The following is a 15,158-nucleotide window of genomic DNA, read 5'->3' as shown; positions in this document are numbered from 1 at the left end:
ATTTCACGGTGTAACCTATACGTATCAAAATGGACACACTGGTTTATTGAAATTGAAATATCAGACTTAAATTACAGCTAGGAACCAGTATATTGGGTCTTAGGTTAACGACACATTTATAGACCCCCCCCCCCCCCCTTCGACGTATGATCCCCTCTTGAAATAAGAATTTTGCCTAGCTGAATCATAGTTCTAAACCGTAACAAATGGCACCGTTCGCCCTCTAAAATGCCAATTTTTTTCGGGGCCCTTCAGCAGGGGGGGGTCGGGGTCGACTCCCCCCCTTCAAATATGCCTCCGCCCCTGCATTTAGCATGCTCAACAAAACACAGGTTGCGTTTTTTTCGATCCGAGTTTCAAAGTTCCGACAGCGACTTAAGTCAACAAGCACGCTTCTTCGCCCTGAATATGACAGTGATGACGGCGACTCAGACTTCTTTATATCCATCGCGCTCGCTCCGTTACCATTAATTACTGACGACGTTTTGGTGTTTTGGAGAAGGAACGGTGCCATTTGGTAGGGTTTAGAACAATAATTCAGCTAGTCAAATTTTAATTTTTTCAGTAACCGAAGGAGAGGTTCAGGACCCCCCCCCCCCCCTTTGACCCCCCCTCCCCCCCCCCCCCCCCCCCCCACACACACACACACAAATACGCCACTGCTGACGGTGACTGTTCTGAACAGGGCACGTTCACCACCACCCTTAAAGGCGAAATGCATACAAGTTCTTGTGTAAAAGAGAGCCTTCGTCATTATACATAGTCAATGTCCGCACTCAGAAGTTTGTAATATTGGAGTTAGTCCCTGTTTTTTTTTCGTTTGTGCGTTTATTAATATGGCTTTTTGATATATTAAGCCAATCAGTCAATCATACAGGAATCCGTTTCATTAACCAGCCAATTGACTCATCAGAATTATCTGATAAAGTCTTGAAAACAATACGTAGTTTTTCCGAATTAAAAACTACTCATTTCCATTACCAGACAGCATGATTGTGGCGCCGACTGAAATATATGAGCCTTTTTGCTGTGTTCAAGGCTCACAATGATCTCATCTCGCAATGATAAAGATTAATTGGTCCTCCAAACAATACAGGTATATGTCCTCGTCGAGGTAGGCGCTGTTTGTACATTTTTGGGTGATTTATTTCCTCGCTAAGCAAATTTACCATCTGTAAGAGCAAATATACATACTCGAAAATTAATGCTAATATTTCTTGTACGCAAATTGGATCCCTGAAGACGTTGAAAACTTTTTTAATGTGTTTCATATCAGTTGAGTGAAATTGTTCCTAGACTACGTATTTTAATTTCTTTAATTTTATTCGCTATAATTCATCATCGCCTTGGTAACTGAAATTAAGTGGAGGGTCATATACGGCCAAAGTCTTTTTTTTTTTTTTTTTTTTTGGGGGGGGTCACACATTCTAAGGGGGGTCACATACTTTTTTGTTATCATTCATTCATTCATTCTTTAAAAAGAGAAAAATACGAGCTCGCCAGGACTCGAACCTGGAATCTTCTGACGCAGACCCGTTGTCCATTGCGCCACGGCCCGGTATACATGTTCTCGTCCAGCGAGAATCTCGCCGGAATTTTTTTTTTTTTTTTTTTTTTTTTTTTGCAATTTTTTCATGATGCTTCCATATACTTTTATCAGCCTGATGAAGCCCTCCAACCGGGTTAACCGTAAGCTATTGGCAAAAAAAAACACAAATCCGCGGTTCCAAGTCACAAACGGCAAGTATCTTTTAATGTATTCTTAGTATGTCCGCGTGACAAGAATGGTAGTCCGCTTGGAACCGTAGTCCGTTTCCTTTTACTTTGTACATATACACTTACCATACAGAAAAAAATACTTTTGTCCAAGGTTATAGTGACATGCGTTTTAGAAGCCATGCCACAATCCCAAATTTCCTGACGACACCTTAAGCTTGTTAAGAAAATGTATGTTAATCGTTTTCGGACGGATGTTTATGCACTTCTCTCACGAGACGGTGAGATAGGCAACAAGTACCATAGCATATGGCCTGCAAAATGAATGCAGAGGTAAGTTAATTGAAAGCTCGCTCTTTTTTTGTCTATGTAAAAAAACAGCTCGTATGTGTAAGTGGACACACAGACAGGTGCGTGCGCGCACACGCAGGGTCGCTGACTTTGTCATCGCCCGGGAAACATTCCAGATCAGTTATAAGGATTACAGTTTCTCTTTTAATTCAGTTCATCATTTTTTTTATCTTAGTTATGCTTAGTCAGTAGGGTATCGTTGCCTTTCATGTACCCGACCTCCTCTTCAAAAGATAAAGGAAAGCAACTATCTAAAATCCGATAAAAAGACACCTAGAAAAAAGGCAGCGGAAAGCTACATTTATTTTGCTGTATCTGAAACAGTACCGTTTATACAGATTTGAGGCGTATATATATATATATATAATTGTCATATCTGAGAATATGCAGGTCACTGTTTTGCTGTTCTCAAGACATACGGATAGACCGAGAAACATAACTCATCTTGCCGTTTTTGCATTTCATATTTGTATATAAGATGGATAGCTTTTTGTCCATGTTGTTGAGATGACTGATAGTGCAGGTATTGAACAGCACATATTGTTTACAAAAAAAGGTTGAAATTTCCTTGCTGAAAGCAAATGATTGTATTTGTTTCAGGTACTTGTACATGTACGCCCCATACGAGGGAGTTCAATATGTAGGAACTCGGTAATACATATCTTACCATATAATAAGGTCGCAACGGCCCCATTCACAACAGATGATCATCTGACTAACTAGTCCGCAGATCAAACATGGCCGACCCCACTTGAAAACAATTTTGCCTAATCCCCTAATGATCCCCCCCCCCCAACCACACGCGCCATCCCTGCAAGGGCCTAGCAGTTAAACCTAAATTAAAACAACTCCGCAGATCAGCTGTTGTGAATGGGGCCTAAAATCGCATCACCTTGGACAGCGAGTAGTGCATAGCCAGTAGCAAGGTTTTTGATTAAGAAAATAATAGTTGACTAAGACAAAATGAAGACAGCTGACTCACGACAAACATGGGTATTACCTGACAGGAAAATTGCTGATGGTTAAATTGCTTGGATAAATTTTAAAATGAAAACTATATCTAGGCAGAAGAATAGAATTATCGCGACACTATTTGCCTTGTACGAGTTGGCTCCTAAATGAAGGTTGAAATGTTTCCCCTCTTCAATATTTTATTTCTGATGGGTAAAAATGGTCTCGGACTTCACATTATAATTTCTCAAATACTGGCCGCTATAATTCATCAACTTACCAGAAATAGCAGCGTGGGCATTATGAGATTTTAAAGCACAACGCACTTACGGTTTAATATTTGTTTTGTTCGATTGTTTGTAATTGCTATTTTTGAGTAGAAACCGTAAGCGAAGTTATTTAAAACGTACTAAACTTACTTTAACTCTAAGAAAGGTATAAACGATATTTAGATAAATATTCAATAAATGCATTAAAATTGAAAGCAGGAAATGTAGTTGATCAAATTATAAAATCAAAGTTTTAAAATGTTCATTATAATAGAACATGTAAAATGTATTTATTATTACGACAGCCGTGACGTAGAGAAATTCCTAATTAAAATTGTTTGCAACTTTTAGTATGTAAAATAACATTTATGTCTTCTGGCACCAAAATACACAAGTTCTAAAAATTTTCAACCAGGCATACAAGGGGCATTTGAATTTCGCCGACACAAATCACTGACGCCAAGAACCCAGTCAAAAAGCAAAAAGACAAATAATTCTGTTTGATGCTTTAAACAACCCTCCCTTTAAACCAAACCGTAAGACTGTAACAAGGAACAAAGCTACCCTAGTGAACACAAGACACGTTTTGTAGCGGATATAAATTGATAACGCAGAACGGTTCCCCTTGTTAAGTTTTATAATAAAAGCAGTATTATATAATCGTCCATACAAAGGTAAGTGATCTTGAAGATGTAGAGAATTAAATAAAAGGCTACAGAAATTGATTTATGTCCGTTAAGTAGTCGCTTGTTGAAGGCGTCCTTTGTTTCTTTTTTATGTAATTTGAATTCGGGTCATCTATCTTTTTAAGATTTGAAACTGTTGACTAGTTCAAGTGCTGTTTATTGTTTTCTTTTTATCAGTCTTCCTATTGTTTTCTTTAGTTAATTGTCTTAATTATCTACCTGTGTGCCAGAATAACGTATTTCATTGTATATTTACAGCGGGGGGGGGGGGGGGTCTTTTTTACTGCACTTAACAAAAACGCATATATTCATTTATTTATTTATTTATTTATTTATTTATTTATTTACTAACACCGCACTTACTTACTAACTTATTTACTTACTTACTTACTTACTAACTTACTTACTTCCTAACTTGTATATACACGTATTGCAGTAACTATTACCTTATGGGTTTCAAACACATAAAATGATACATTCGGTTCTCTTACTAGCATGTTCGAATCAGGACATTCTTACTATAAACGTATACAAACCTGGGTCCATTACAATGTCACCATTATATTACATGTCCAAAATATGAAAACATCAATCCATGCCGCGATACACCTTAGATTGATTACTACACACGATAATCAAAACGGTATCATTAAGGGAAGTGCTTATCTCAAAGGATTTAAAGTGAATCCGACATGCCATGGCCTGTTCTTTCCTGTTCAGGTCCACTGACGTACCGGGTAGTTGGCATCCCTAAAGTCGTAACGTGAAATTGAGAAAGATACACGTTTAAATTAGTCAGTGCAATAAAGAATGTATACACGTTTATATGGTGATTTGTTTTAATTTTCATCAACAAATGGCTTACATGTTAAAACACTATAGTTCTTACATAATGAATCATGCTTTGAATGATGGATCCAGTATTTAAAAAACGCATATGTTACTAACTCACCTTACTACGTTACTCGCGGTACACAGATTTTCCAAATCCATCTTTTCTTAATAACTATCCAATTGAATGCATTTAAATGCATATTAAAAGATAAATTAATGGTGACAATAACTGTTACTTTTCAAGTACTTTTCGCGAGGAAAGACGTGATCTTGATCATTAACCAAGATGTAGTGGACGTATTACTTAATTTCAAGGCCGTCCACTGTGAGCAGTGTGACCTGTTTAAATGCCCGTTAGACCTTTCTATATTAAAAGGGTATTTTCCCTGGATTTGTCGTCAATTTTCTACCTACTATCAAGGTGTACTCTTAAAAACGTTGAGAAAATTACAATCCCTAGACGCAAGCTCGTTATTTGTTTCTTTTATTCATTTATTTTATTTCATTTAAATCGAGTCTTAATTCCATGCATTTATATGTAGAGACAGAAAATGTCGGTTCATTTTAATTTTTATGACATTTCCACGACTCTTTGAATGATGGATCAATCGGTTTTAATTTAATTAAGAAGTGGCCATGGCAAGCCATCTATTAAGCCCCCTTTGGTCTTCTATATATGAATCCCCCTTTGTTTGAAAACCGTAGACAGCATGCCGGTGCTGTCTCTCTTACATGCTAGACCATGTCATAGATTATATCATACTTGTATACCTGAATTTTAAATCTTCGGTCTCAGGTCTATTTTTGTCAATCAGCAGCTGTTGGCGGAGCCGACTGGTACATACAATTAATACACTTTTCCAAAGAAAAGAAACTGTGCTATTATGCTGTATTTGTAATTTGGAATGAATTTTAACAAGTTAGCACAGCTAAAACATTACATAAAATGTTCAGGAAAGGTACATGTAATGCTACTGTAGCAGTATATACCGCGTAGTAGTGTAAATCGATCATTAAACAAGCACCCCTTCATATGTTTTACCTAACTTCCTATTTTTATGTATGAGCATTGATTTAGTGTGTAGACTGAATTGCCATATCTGTGTTTTGCAGTCTCCCATTACCCTGATTTTTTTTTTATTTCGGATGTTAGACTTTAATAAACTACGGTACTCTACATGTACTGCTGCTAACAGTATGAAATATCACTTAAGTGATAAAAATGAATACAAACATAGAATGGGTTATTATTTAACTAACTGTTCCTTGGTATGTACGAGGGCATATTATCATTCTTATTTTAGGACCGGTTTTAAATTGTACCTAATCTAATCAGCGACATAGCCGTACCGTTAATGTACATGTGACCTTTTATTCTGCTTTGGTTTAACACACAAGGTAAAAAACTCTCGCCATGCAAAAATTATGTTGTTTATCATCAAGCAATATCGCTTCGTCTCCGTGACTTAAAACTGTAACGGTTTTAACTAAGCCAGGTATATACTGGTAAATGACACCCTGAAAACTGGCCCAGTGAAACTGAGAAAAATCCATACATTTCTGTATGTTATATTTCATACTTTTTAGAGTAGTACTGGTACAGGTATGCACGATGATATTCTTTTTTTATTTGTTTGTTTCATTTTGTGTGTTAGCAAAATCTAACCAGTGTATAAAATATAGCAACTGTTATTCCAGACGGAGTTTTTATTTATGATGATGATGATAATGATGATGATTTATAAATAGGCATGGACAAATAACATTTGTAAGGAAAAAACTGTAGTGTCTAGGGATGGGTCCAGGGAAATGCACATCGGATACCTGACCCTCCCCCACCTCCCCAGTGACGTTGAGAGGGACGCTTTCTTTCAATTCTTCCTCTCGCATAAACAGTTTAACGAGTGACACGAGGAAACGATTATTTCCCACCCCCGCGTCCCTCTTATTATAGTTGCAATATTCTCGTCTATCGTTTTATATCAACAGAGAAAAGCAATTGAATTCTTTTTAATTCCATTTTGTCTTATTTTTATTGTTTCATCTTCCTCCTCCCCCGAAAAAAAATCCCGAGTCTGCCTGTGCAAGTGCCACATTCATATTCCATCATCCTTCCTCGCTGATTTATGTTTCATCTTATCGCAGCATTTTTTTAATCAATTTTATAGATGACTTGGAGTGGTATGGGATTTTAAAGCACGGCATGTCGTAATGGACGTTTTCCGGCTACAACTGACCGTTTTGCTCCTGCTCGGAGGCCACATGGTATCAGGAGTCACTGTGCAAGGTACTCTAGGGTTGACACCGAGATATAATAGATAATGTACAGCTTATAATACCTAAATGGAATCTGTGTTAAAATTGTCTTTGAGAACATTAGCTAAATAAAAAAACGTAAGATCCAGTATTTGAATTAATTTCTTCATTATCTTACATAAACAAACATTTATAAGCCACTAATGTTATCTATGCGTTAAAGTTTGTGATTCGATTCAATCTTTTCTTCTCTGATACTTGGCATTGAAGGCATTGTACTAAGCCTTTTACAGCATCCCGGATAGCGTGCACTCCACGCGTACGATCATCTCTCTCTCTCTCCCTCTCTCTCTCTCTCTCTCACACACACACACACACGCCAGTCTTTTTCTTTTTAAGACTAAGTTATCTTTCAGAATGTCGGAGAAGACCTGCCGATCTCGTCTTCCTGCTGGATGGCTCGGGCAGCATTGAGCCTCAGGATTTCACAAAGGCCAAATCGTTCGTCTCCGACATCATCCGGAAATTCGAGATCTCGTCACGTGCTGTTCACGTGGGCCTGATTCGGTTTGATTCGGAAGCAGTCGTCCTTATCCGCCTGAATGAGTTCCGGTCTGCCGCGCAGCTGCTGCAAAAGATTTCCCAGATGAAGAATTTTGGCGGGAAAACGAACACTGGGTCAGCCTTACAGCTGGCGGGTACTGTTCTCACTGACCACCGGTTTGGGGCGCGGGATAATGTGGAGAAGATCGTAATAGTTCTGACTGACGGGAGATCAAACAAGTAAGTACAATAGGTACAAAGGCATGCTTATGAGGGCTTGACCCCCCCTCCCCCCCCCCCCCCCCCCACACACACACACACGAATACACACTTTTCAGCCACGTCAATCATGAGTGCAAGAAAAAGGGTGGATGGGAAGCTGAATCCCTCCCTCCACGGTGTTTAGTCCCTTTTCTGTTTTTTTTTTTTTTTTTTTTTTTTTTTTTCTGGATGTTTAGTCCCTCTTTTGCTTTAATTTGCTTGCTGCGCGCGGACGCGCGTGTGTGAGAGAGATTCCGCAAGGAAACAAGACTGAGAACAAAATTAAGAGAACATTTCAAATAAAATATTATACTCATTGTTTCGTGGTTTTAGGGGCGTGGACGTGGGCGTGGCCGCAATGTCACTCAAGTCAAAAGGCGTGGCACCTGTCATAGCAGTGGGCGTGGGAGGGAAAATCAACAGGGCTGAGCTGCAGCTGATTGCATCCAGTGACAAAACCCTGTTCCTTGTGAATGATTTCGCTGCCTTGTCCAGGATTCAGCAGGTCGTTGTGGACGCATTATGCGGGCGTAAGTAGGAATTCTGGGTTTAAGGTATTTGTCTTTGTAATTGAAATATTAACTCAACACTTATTAAATCGGTCAATTAATTTACAATGGTAAGGGCTATAGGGTTGCAAAATATACTATTATATTCAGCTATTTAATGGAATACACATGAGAAATGAATTTTGTAAAGATCTCTTTTACAAATATTTGTTAGTTTACATAACAGTACTTATATGTATAAGGGGACGTTAAGCAGGAGTTATCTCGCAATATGTTATGTCCACTAGCTCCACGGGGCCTCTCGCTGAATGCAATCAGGTTGACAGACTAACCTGCCACCTTCTGGCGTTGAGTAGAATACAGAAAAGACATTGTTATGTTATATATAAATAACTTTGGGTATATATATTGTAGGTCATAAATCTACGGTTACATTTCAGGCGATAGCCCAGTACCACCCCGAGTTTTACCACGTCGCTTTAACCGACCACAGCCTCGAAGACAACAAACTAGTATCGCAGTGAACAGCAGAATCACAGTTGAAAGATTATCGAACCAACCTCACTGGGAGCCTTGGTCCTCGTGGTCGTCATGTTCAGTCACGTGCGGTCGCCTAGGGCAACAGACACGTAAGCGGCGCTGCGTACTTTTCCCATTCTTGCTCTTCTACGACGGTTGTGCCGGGATTAGCGAGGAAAGACGGAGATGTGGTGGCGCCCCATGTAGGAACCCAAACGCTCCAAGAATCCCTGTACCTCCGAGATCGACGCTCGGCTCCGTCTCTGTGTCTGTCTCTGTGTCGGCTGTGCCGAAAGCGAGAGCGAGAGCGAGAGTGGCTGTGCCAGTTGTGTCAAAACCGAAAGCGAAAGTGAGAGTATCCGGGTCAGTGAGGCAGCTGGCCTTAGCTTCCAATCCTGTGCAAGTGGAACATCAATGTCCTCAGACTGATGGTATGAAATGTTGCATTTACTTGAATGGCTCAGTGAGGAATTGAGGTCATGATATGGTGTTTGGGGATTTGTGCTTCTTATTTGAAATGCTCTTTGCTTACGTTTCTTCTTAGAATCGCAATTTTTAACGATTTTTATGTGCTGTTACCCATTAAATGGACCACACCCAGCTGGTGGTGCATACATAGAAGGTGCTGATGCCTCCCTGAAACTCTACTGTGCTTTAGTTCACCTCTTCACTTTGTTTCACATTCCGTCCTGATTTGCAAATGAACAAATATTTCTTCATGCCATACCGATATATACTACCATCACTCCTATGTCACGTCTTTATCATCTTTACTTCCAGTGCTGCTACCTGGCGAGCAAATCCTGACTATCGCGCAGCTGGCCCACATGGAACCGTGTATTTTCGCCGACTGCGAACCCCTGAAGAAGTCCTCCTCAACACAGAGGGACTATGAGCAGTGTGTCACCCAGTTTGCCTTCCGTTTATTCGCCAGCAGAGGATGACATTGTTCAGATTATAATTCTCAATGCTCTGCTTGCCGTTGTTTTTTCTTTCTTTCTTTCTATCTTTTTTTAATTGTTATTTTTTCATCGTGTACTAAGAGGGCTTCAGTACGTGAATGGAAGCACAAAAATAGCATTTTTACTTGAAAAATCGTTTTTTTTACTTCACGAATATTAAGATAAGCATTTCGTATACAGACAAGAGATATGGGAAAAAAATGCTATTTTCCGAAACGTAGGCCAGTAAACTGTATTGAACCCTCTTAACGCAATTTTTACACAAAATCATTTGCTTTGCTTTGGCGACTTTTATGACTGAATGTTGCCATACCCTGTGATGAAGATTGTTGACAGTAAAAAAAAGATGCCACCTCAAGTCAGGTTGATGCGTAGCTGTGCACATGTGCTCTGGATAAAAAAAAATTGAGATAAGGATATGCATTGTATGAGTACCCTTCAAAGCCACACTTATGCTGTGATTACCAAATTTTTTAGCACACGATTTTAGTTCAGGTACTTTACATGTCGTAGGTTTCGACTTAACAATGAAAATAGAAAAAAATAACTGGCGCATGCGCACTGTGTCGAAATGGTATAACCGCACCTGCTGTATCCTGAATGGATGAACTGTATGCGGGAATCCTAAGCCATATAACGTATGCCGTAGAGCGGCGCATTTGCTGAACATGACTGTAAAATATATAATTTTATTGTCAGAAACTGCAGGCCTCATTAGAGATAAATGTCATTTATGATCTCGGGCCGCGGGTTTGTACAAATATTTTTGCGTTCGCGACAAGTAATCGCGGTTTGAGTCAATAATCATTCGACGTTCGCAGTCAAAAACAAGCGGTTCGACACCATGATTTGCATTTCGTTCGTGAGGACTGGATCTGCACTGAGAGAGTTTACACTGAAATGTGTCAGTACTTCATCTGCTATTAAAAACTGACCAGGCTACTGGCTAGCATTTTCAAAAACCTTGATATTTGAGTAATATCTCTTAAAGTTTTGATGTTTCTTTAAAAAACATTATTTAAAGTATAAAAAATCAGATTTTGCCATTATTGGACGAATTAATATTCTGTTAAACAACAGGGAAGATTTATGAAATAACAAGTGCACACTGAATAAATTTGAAAACGGCTAAAGAAAGTTTAAAATAAAATACGACACGCAAGGCCTTTGGGCTTAAGAGACATGTACAAGAAAAATGCTTTAGTGAAACGTCTGCATATTGGTCTTAAACAACACGGTGTATTCAACAGTGATAATTGAATCCAACAAAGCTATAGCGAAACTGCAATTCTTGCATCGCACACCTGAATATTCCATTCTTTAAAACATTAAGTCATTTGCTATTGGTATTATAATCTCAATCGTCAGTGCTCTTCCAGCAGAGAGTCTGGTAGTGTCTAAAACACGATACCTTTTAAGGACGAAGCAGCACAATTATATATTTTACGCCCATGAACCCGGGCTTTCGCCGTAGTAAATGTTATACCAGCATGTACATATATATATGGTCTCTTATTCTCCAATGATACCCAATCTACTCTGCCTGGGAGAATCATGAATTGACGGTTTATATGTTTTTTTATGATTAAAATCATACCAGCATATATGCTGTATTCATGCATATATAATGAGCACATAATATGGGCAAATAGATATGTACGATTTACGTGCCAAACAGTGAAGTTGGCCCAAGAGATGGTAAGACAGATTCTTAAATTAATTCCCCTTGATGCTTTTAGGTATGAAGAAGGCTTTTGATTAAGTTTGGGGTTTAGATCGTAAACATGAACTGTTTTTATCGTTTTGAACTACATAGGTACAGAGTTAAAATCAAACAACGACAGAGAAACATTTTGTATCAAAATTAAAGCTGTCTAATTTCTTTAATAATATTTTACACTGTTTCACAGAAACCAAACAGCGCATGAATGACAATGTTATTTCCATGGTTACTGGGCCAGGCCGTATGAACAACCCGCAGGGACCCGCAGAGTAATTAAGGTGACTTTCCGGCGGCACTATATCTTATTATTCGCATCTACAGAGGTAACAAAAAAGTTGCAACACGTAGATTTAAGAGCAAAAATTAAATTTCCTCCCTCTTTGTTCTGTGACATACAGTATTTTGGTTAAAAATCACCCAAACGAGCATTCTTGTCTATGCTTTGATTCTGGACCCATTTTGTCAAGAAGAACTGGAGCCATGAAAATATACGGATTTTGGAAACTAATTTTCAAACCATAAAACTACATGTATTACATGAATTGTTAAAACAGTTTCAATTTGACCATAATTGAAGATTTTGTAATAGTTTCAAAATGTTCAATCTAATATTTGATGTCCAGCGTCTATGCAAAACTTAACTAACTGATGAAAATGTTTAATTTCTTACATCCGCTAAAACATTTGGCACTTTAAAGCAAGAATAAAAAAAAATTGACAGCTGTTTGCCAACAAAGGAACATAATTCATTAGCCGTAAATAACAAAGCAGTTTTTACAGGCAGGTCCAATCTCAACACCATATAAATGATGTTTTTATGCCATCACAGTTTGATGTTTTGTAGTTCGTATGATGGCATACTGGCACATTCCCAAAATCCTTACAATGAGATTTGTAATTCCTCGCAGAGCTTTGATTTTATTGAAAGGCATGCAGTGTCCATATATTCCCGTAATAAGCTAGAAATTTTATTTGTAAAAGGATGAAATGTAACGGCATCAACTATAGCGTAATCTTGACTTGTAAGCCTTTAATACCGAAGAAGCGAACTTAAACTTTTGTCAAACCCTGTAGAGGATATTTTGTGTGTGGTTTATATATATATAGACATAAAATACATCTGTAATGTTACACGAGAATTTAGAAACTGCAGTGTAAGAAGTTTTTAGGTGACAGGGTGTACACAAGGCCCAGCTGTGAGTATTATCAGATGTATTTTCTATTACAATCCAGTTTCTACATTAAAGAATGAAAACTAAAATGCACTCTGGACACATATTTATATATATAGATAGATAGATGGTTTGAGTATCAACGTTTATTTTCCCATAGAATTCCTCATCGAGAAAGTACTTGATTCGATTAACATCTAGCAATCGTTTGAAACTACATCTGGATGGAAAACTATACATCTGTATATACTAGTGCTTATTTCTCCTAAATGGTGTGTCTGCTTGAAGCAAGTATCCGAGTATATAATAATAACATTGAATTTTAAGCAATCTTATAAAAACATTGGTTCAGCCATGTTCATTATATTTCCTGATGATTTTATTCCTAATAATTTTATTTGTAAACAGCACTGAGACGGTAGTGTAGTGCGGTTTTTAAGAAATAAATATTATTATTATTATTATTATTATTATTATTATTATTATTATATTAAGTGGTAAGGTAACATCTACTAGTATCACGGTAGATGTTTATTCCAGAATCCTATATATGGTTTTTGTAGGCTCAGTTACATGCATACATTGGGATCTACTGCTGAGGTAAAGAAATGTCAATAATCCTTTTGCTCCAGCATGATATTTTCTTTAGGATCCTATGAGACATATGTTTCCTATAGGACGTCCTAAAGGACGTCTCACAGAGTACATATGTTGTGACAAAGATATCTGTAGAGTTCCTTAAGTCCTGTAGGGTTCATATGGAGTCATAAAAAGTCTGAAAGGACGTCCCATTCGGTATTTTCGTACTAGGGGTGCTCACCCATTCAATTTTTTTTTTTTTTTTTTTTTACAAAATGCATTTCAAGAACACAGTGGTGACCTTGAAAGTGAAGGGAAGCAGCAATACGGGTTCGAGGTTGTTCGGGATCTTCTCTTTTAATGGTTATTCGTTTTCTTCATTTTTTTTCTTATAGAAAATGCATTTCAAGAGGCATTTGCTACTGGCGTGCATAACAGTCATACTATCTGTGTTCATAATATTGGGGTTTTACGTCAAAACAATCACCCACATCGGTAGACCTTCCTCTACATTTGAAATGAATGAAAGAAGCAATACAGACACCGAGGTTCTTCAGGATCTTCTCTCGGGAGAACTGGACGCACTGGATCCCAGACTGCTAGAGTTTGTAAGGCGCAGGCTGCTCTTTACACCTACTAGGAGGCCCCTGAAGCTTAGGAAACCCGACAAAATCCATTATTCCCAAAACGGACAAAGTCGTCTGGTTGATAAATTTCTTCGACAACGACGGGACGGTTTCTTTGTGGAGGCAGGTGCTTGGGATGGGGAGGAGAACAGCAACTCTTTATTTTTCGAAAAATCGCGCAACTGGACGGGAATACTGATAGAACCCGACCCCCTTAACTTTGAACAACTTCTCATGAAAAACAGGTAGGTACTTTCTATGGTTCCACAGGTAAACTCTTACTTTTTTCTATTATTACCTATATATATAAATTCCTCGGTAAGTGTGCTTGTCTCGGAATGTGATACTTATGAAATGTTATTCCTTACAGATAAAGGTAACAATATGTAACTTTTTTTACGGCATGCCTTCTTACTAGTGATAACAGGTTTAATAACAGTAAGGGATTACTTGGCTACCATAATATATGACTCAACTCTCTTCAAAGCCAAATCCCACGAAAGCTCGCTTTTTAACCGTAACTCATTCTAATGGGATAAACTGTACCTGACCGTGCCCTTGGAGTTTTAGTTAAACATGTGTATCAGTGCCCGGTGTTTGTTTTCTCTAAAATATGCAAGGCTTTGACAATATGAATCACACAACCTGCATCATAAAAAACCAAATATTAAGTCGAACTGATACAAGGCAAATTTATGACCGAAGACTAAAACGCTAGTATATACTTTGTCTTTCAAGATGCGTATACCCATCTTTTCAGGAAGACAATCATGATCCAGACTTGCCTCAAGGGTAAACCCATGTGGCTGGATTTTACGTTGTCCAGCAGTCCAGATAGTGGAGCTATCAACCCAATAGACAGCAGAATAAATGTTACAGGAAAGAGCAGGCTACTCTGCCTACCGATCCAGACGCTTTTAAGCACCATTGGTCGGAAACACGTGGATTTCTTCTCCCTCGACACAGAGGGAGCAGAGCTGGAGGTTCTCCAAGCTTTCCCGTGGGATAAAATAACGGTCGATATGTGGACGGTCGAAGTTCATGAACTCACAAAGAACTACGGTCAGGCTTTAAAAGATATTAGAGGGGTATTTCAGCGAACCGGAATGTATAAAGAAGTGCAACCACGAGGACAAGATCTACTGTTTGTGCGACAGGACGCACTCCTCTAAATATTAGAAGTATTTTTCTGCATAATCAT

The 15,158-nt window shown here is 38.4% G+C and overlaps 1 protein-coding gene across 1 annotated transcript; it reads left to right on the top strand.

Annotated features, from left to right (window-relative positions):
• Positions 1-1,923: 1,923 nt before the first annotated feature.
• LOC106156860 (uncharacterized) lies at positions 1,924-10,234 on the top strand. Its single transcript, XM_024075449.2, has 6 exons — positions 1,924-2,049; positions 6,976-7,094; positions 7,480-7,846; positions 8,201-8,397; positions 8,817-9,326; positions 9,676-10,234. The coding sequence occupies exons 2-6, from the start codon at positions 7,019-7,021 to the stop codon at positions 9,837-9,839; spliced, it is 1,314 nt and encodes a 437-aa protein (XP_023931217.2). The 5' UTR covers positions 1,924-2,049; positions 6,976-7,018; the 3' UTR covers positions 9,840-10,234.
• The last annotated feature ends 4,924 nt before the right edge of the window (positions 10,235-15,158 follow it).

The sequence above is a fragment of the Lingula anatina genome, chromosome 8 (assembly GCF_051362555.1).
Source record: "Lingula anatina isolate TDL-2025a chromosome 8, LinAna3.0, whole genome shotgun sequence".
NCBI classification, from domain to species: domain Eukaryota; kingdom Metazoa; phylum Brachiopoda; class Lingulata; order Lingulida; family Lingulidae; genus Lingula; species Lingula anatina.
This window is presented reverse-complemented; position numbering and strand designations above follow the sequence as displayed.

What these genes read in the sequence shown, in the direction of transcription:
- LOC106156860 (XM_024075449.2), top strand. Translation starts at nt 7,019, where the DNA reads ATGGACGTTTTCCGGCTACAACTGACCGTTTTGCTCCTGCTCGGAGGC. An exon ending in TGTGGACGCATTATGCGGGC is followed by an intron (nt 8,398 to 8,816) that starts GTAAGTAGGAAT and finishes GTTACATTTCAG; the next exon opens with GCGATAGCCCAGTACCACCC. An exon ending in TCAATGTCCTCAGACTGATG is followed by an intron (nt 9,327 to 9,675) that starts GTATGAAATGTT and finishes CTTTACTTCCAG; the next exon opens with TGCTGCTACCTGGCGAGCAA.